The following is a 5,620-nucleotide window of genomic DNA, read 5'->3' as shown; positions in this document are numbered from 1 at the left end:
CTACTCGCTTATCTAAATCCCAAAAACCCACAAAATACAATATTCTATTATATTTTCTAATCTGCTACCTTTCTAAAGTTTAAGTATATTTGACTAAGCCATCCGTGCAAAGAGTTTTAAAGAAGGGTTTTAAAAGACTCTGCCTCTAAAGTACTTTGTGAGTCCAAAATGTTGGACTTTCAAAGTTTTTCTTCCGCTTCCATGGTTGAAGGAACGGAGAAAAGCTGGAACAGGGTGGCAAAACTATAGAGTAGTAGTGCCGTGGCAAAACTATAGAGTAGTAGGGCAGCCTCTTGTATAGGGGGACAGAGACCCAATGGGGTGTGTGGGAGAGGGAGGGGTGGATAGTGAACAGCTGCAGGGGAACCCGGTAGCCCCCACCCTCTTAATAGTCAGCTAACTTGGTGAAGTTTCAACCATGACCTACTTTTTCTAGGGTAAAGGCTACTGTTTGCTTGCCTATCAACTCTACATTCATATTCTATTCTGTTTCATTAAAAATATCCTACTTTTCCTTATGACAAAAATAAATGCAAATGTCTCATCCCCTTAAGAATCTGATTTGCAAAAGGAAAACGTTGCAACAAGCTAACTTATCACAACACCCTCTCGTGCAACTTTTTACTTATACATATGCAACCATCATCCAGACATTAAAAACCCTCATTCTACAAAAAAATAATAATAATCTATAAAATATGGCAATAAATCACAGGCACTAAGTAGAATAATTGCAACATGTTAACTTATCACAACATTTGGCTTTGTTATTTAAGGTAGGGGAGAGAGGCCTAAATTGTGCCGGTGGGGAAGTTGTAAAATATATATATATGGCACAATTTACCCCATGGTATTCTCTCTTGTGGCACAACTTACACCACACCGGGGGCAAGTTGTGCGACAAGACACCTGTTTTTCTGAAAGCTATATTTCTTAAACAGTTTATTCCAGATCCAAAGTTTTTATTGCCAGGGCAGGGGAATGAAGGAGGCTGTATCATTATTTATTTATTTTTAAACAAGGAGGGTCAGTTTTATGCTTCAAAGGCTGTTGTGTTTCCAAATGAAAGAGTTGCATTTGTTTGCAGGATTCTTCTGTCTGCCTGTCTACCTAATCATCGGGGATTCCAGACTCCCCTGCCTTGATTGATGTGGAGGTGTACTCCTTGAAGTCTGCTTGCCATCTTTGTGTTGAGAGTTACTATGTGATTGTTAGAATATTGCAATCAACTTTGCTTTTTTACGATTGATTTAGTATCTGCATTTCTAACCAATCCTCTTTACAGATTCTTCCAGCCATCAATTATTTATTATGAATATATTTGCATTTCTTCTGGAGTCACTTGCCTCAGTCAGAGAACTTGTGTAGCCTTTGTATAACTGAGGTGTAAGGTCAATCCACATTATTTCCAAGGGCAAATTCAAAATTGCGAAGGTTAGCACTTTGCCCCACTAAGGTACAGCATCAGCTATGTTCGTTCTTAATGTATTATTCACTAACTGATCTTCTAGCCCTGTCCTTGAACTTACAAGGTTCATTTTCCATCATAAAGCTGTGTTAAATTAATTAATTTGAGCCCAACTGCAAGTCCTGTCCCAGAGCTGCCATACTGTAATCGAGCATTTGGTTAATTCAACTCAGACAATATGTTTGCAAGATCTAATGAGGTTTTGATGGAAAATATATGTGTCTACATATTGCAGTAAACACAATTCATTGCTTACTGGATATTGAATAAAAGGGTAGAGTACAACTATCATTTAGAGTTCATTATTTGAAGTTGACTCAAAGTCAGTGTATGAACTTGGACTTTATACAGAATGGGATGTTATCCAATAAATGGTGATATACTGTAATGAGCAAAACAAGTTTTTATTGAAATGAAGAACAACAAAACACTTCAAATCAAATAATTAAAATTAATCAAGAACACACGATCATCAGTACACCTAAGAGTTGTAAAGACTTTAGAAAACATTCAGATTTGCAATAGTTTGAGACATCAGATGTCAGACAAAGATTGTTTGGATATTTTTTACACTGTCATTTATATATTCAGTGTTTGAAAAACAAATAAGTATGTTGATGTTGCTTTAAATTCAAATCCATGTTTTAAATCTTTCACATTTGACCACAAATCAATCGGTTTTCCCTGTGGCAAAAGGAAGCAAACATTTTGCTGTGATGTATTGTATATCTGAAGCCATTCTTGTGTCTTTTAATCTCTCAAGTCATTTACAGTAAAAGTAAAAGAAACACCCTCTAAGACTGGAAACACCACATCAAACAGTTTGCATGCATAAAGGTACAACCTTTTCCAAAAATGTAAGAGACACCATGCGCAAATATGTGCTGTTCTCCTGGGAACATATGCAACCTGCCTCTCTAACAATATATGAGAAAGTGACGCCAGAGTACACATGGCCCATTTTCAGAGGTGTAGAAAGTTTCAGCCTATGTCTGCTGTTCAAAATGTTAAACATGTTTTCCCTTTAAATATTGAGGCTTGATTTTCTTATATTTTTTGAAAAGGCATTGTTAAAGTTTATATTAGTATATTAGTCAGATGTGTCCTTAAAGTAAGATTTGTTTTCAGTGTTGGCTTTCTAGTTGTTCACATTTCTCCGGGGTGTGTTGGAACACATTCACTGACATGGCAACCACACTGGTCAACTGAAAGGTAGGTGTGCATTATCTTGCTGCCATCAGAGCACATCATCTCCACCTCTTTCTCACTGGTTTTCATTTCTTGACAGCATGTGCATGCATGTGTCATGCTTTTGCTCTCTGCAGAGTACCTGTGAACAGACAATGTTCTATGTCAACAAACATCTTCAAAATGACTCTTCACATGAACTGATCAGGTGGTATTTGATCTTGTTTCTGTTTTGTTTAGTTTATTTTGTTGTTTTTAAAAAGCCTCCTCTGGACAGGTGTTGTAAACTAGCATTTATGCTAACACACTGTAAACAATGCATCTGGTTCGTCCAATGACATTATCATGTCCATGTCCAAATAAAATCTACTATACTATACTGGTTTCAGCATGATTGAGTTTTCAGTACAAATCACGCAGATACTCACACTGAGGAAGACTGTCCACAGGATCCCTCACAGGCAGTGATTTCCACCGGCTCAACAGACTGGCAGTCCTTTGTCTGCAGATGGACGGTGCTCTTGATCATTTGACAGTTGGAAAGAGGAGTACCTGTGAGGAAATAGCATGAACATTTGTTTTATGTTGCTGCAAACACGACACGTAACACAAATGATAATTTCAGTGGGAAACTAAAATAAAGCTATGGTGGAACTTTAGCCTTAGAATTGACACACATGTATTATGGCTATTGGTTTTTAGATTGACCACATATGTTTACAAAATGAGCCCATTAGTATAACATGGCATCTGATGAATCCCAAAAATATCTAATTTTTAGTCATAATGAAAATAGTTATTAGTTGCATCCATATTATAGTTTGACCTCTTTTGAAAAGTGCCAAGGAGGCACTTGTTACTTTTTCAAGTTGTGGATTAATTTATTTTATCGAGTCATACTTACAAGTTTTGCAACAACCATCCATGTTACTTTGTTCAGTTCCCTGTAACATAAACAATATGGATTGTAAAATATACAGATAGACATCACGACAGATACAATGGCACACATGTCACTATCTAAAGATATTATTTCATTATGTACGTATTTGTGTATTTCAGCACATTGTGTGTGTTATATCCCACACATTTCTCCAACCATATACTGTAAATTAATTGATTATATTTATCATCATAGCCAATTTGGAGATACATTTCTCTCTATGTGGCTTGCAGTGTCCATTTTGGGCTTTAATACAATGTCAGTTCATTCAAACATTTTTTGGGAATAACTAGCCTGACTCAAAAGTCCAAAAAGAAAAGAAAGGTCAATGCTCCTCTTAAGGCTCGTTACACATTGTATTAGCCAAAATAGAAAAAAAAAAACCCTATTCGACTTTTATTTCTGACAAATGAGAATTTAGAATCTTGTTTGAGATGCAGTTTGAATGCCAAGTGCAATGCAAGATATGTCAGAATCAGTTGAGGGTCATTAACTAAGCAATACAACCGCCAGATATAAAAATGTATGCATATTTTTGGGCTGAAATATACTCACAGGAATGCAGTTCTTTGGATCAAATTCAGGACATTTGACTTCATTTTTGGTGGTTATGAACTCGTCATTCTCCTTTTTGCAATCATACGTGGTACAGTTGTCGTTTGGTGGTGACCAAGAATTGGAAGGCTGTCAGAAAAGTAGATGATGTCACTCAGTGTACATAAAACAACTCCGACTTATACCATGATTTAAGGATACACACACAGATGCTGATGATATTTCAACCACACTCTACTTACTTCAATAATGATTGGATAATCAAAGCCTGGGACCTCCACAACACAGCTTATCTTTTTACATATTCCACAACATACTCCGTGTTGTTTTTCATACACATAGCCCTTAAAAAAACAGAACAAACCAATCACTTATTCAGAAAAAAGCAGAACAGACCAATCAATTATTCAGGAAAAAAACAAATGCTTTCACTGTATTTACATACCTCAAATTAAAAAAAAAGTGCATGACTAAATACAAGATATGACATGGATACATATTGGTTAGGTATTTTCATTAATTTGTATTAAGCACTGGTAAGTCAACAACTGCATTGAAGATGGCACTCCTATAATATCAAATCTATCATCATGTGCACATAAATAACAAAGCCTATGCTTCAGCAACTGTAACACACAGCAGAAGTCTTGCAGATTTCTGAAAGTAAAGCATGTGAGTGAGAATTTAAACACGTTAAACATTTTGTACAATATAAAACGTTGCTTGTTTCAAAATTAAATAAGTAAAAACAGCAGAACTCCTAAAGTTTTCATGCATAAGTACCGTTGGACAATCTTCATGACACATCATCATACTACACTGTATGATCTTCAACTTGGTATCTGGATCCTGTTCTCCTGTACACTCGCATTGTTCACATGGGCTTTTGTTGAATCCTTTACCGGGCTGTAAATAACAAAAAGTAAAGTCTGAGCCAAATTCTTTGCAAGGACAACAAAACAAATGTCCCGCTAGTCTGACGACAGGGTGTAAATACAGAAGAATGGTGACCTATGTCTAACTTGAATATTGTTCTTAAGGCTATATTTAACTTATATATTATAACTTAATTGAAACAAACAAGTATACTTTTAATAAAGCACATGTATCATATATAGATAGAGTATATTATTCCTTACCTTGTATTCGGTCTCATTGAAGACACAGACGTCTTTCGGTACTAGATGAAAAAAACGATAATAAATCTGATCAGATTAAAAGCTTATGTAGTATAGTAAGTATTTCACACAATAAAACCATAATAAATGTAACTGCAGTTTATATGCTAAGCTTACCACACTTGTAAGAGGGGCAGCAAGTGTCATTTGAGACAAGGACCTCCAACTTAAATCCCAGTTCGCAACTTTGTGATTCCGATGAGCATTGGTTTCGATCACATTCTTTTGGTCAGAAGAAGAGATAAGAAGTGTTGAGTGAGTGATATAACATTAAATAAAGCCAAGATA

General features: G+C 35.8%; 1 protein-coding gene across 1 annotated transcript in view; it reads right to left on the bottom strand.

The window, feature by feature from the left end:
* Positions 1-2,476: 2,476 nt before the first annotated feature.
* The window catches only part of LOC307258438 (mucin-5B-like), a 23,629-nt gene continuing 20,485 nt past the window's right edge, over positions 2,477-5,620 (bottom strand). The window contains exons 31-38 of the mRNA XM_080037967.1: positions 5,450-5,554; positions 5,294-5,334; positions 4,938-5,060; positions 4,397-4,498; positions 4,155-4,283; positions 3,561-3,600; positions 3,085-3,208; positions 2,477-2,798 (exon numbers count right to left, since the gene is read on the bottom strand). Of these exons, the coding sequence (XP_079894093.1) occupies positions 2,615-2,798; positions 3,085-3,208; positions 3,561-3,600; positions 4,155-4,283; positions 4,397-4,498; positions 4,938-5,060; positions 5,294-5,334; positions 5,450-5,554 (848 nt within the window). The 3' untranslated portion in view covers positions 2,477-2,614. The remainder of the gene's footprint in view (positions 2,799-3,084; positions 3,209-3,560; positions 3,601-4,154; positions 4,284-4,396; positions 4,499-4,937; positions 5,061-5,293; positions 5,335-5,449; positions 5,555-5,620) is intronic.

This window comes from Ammodytes marinus (assembly GCF_949987685.1).
Source record: "Ammodytes marinus genome assembly, chromosome: 12".
Classification (NCBI taxonomy): domain Eukaryota; kingdom Metazoa; phylum Chordata; class Actinopteri; order Uranoscopiformes; family Ammodytidae; genus Ammodytes; species Ammodytes marinus.
The sequence above is the reverse complement of the archived record's forward strand: the minus strand, read 5'-3'. Positions and strand labels throughout refer to the sequence as shown.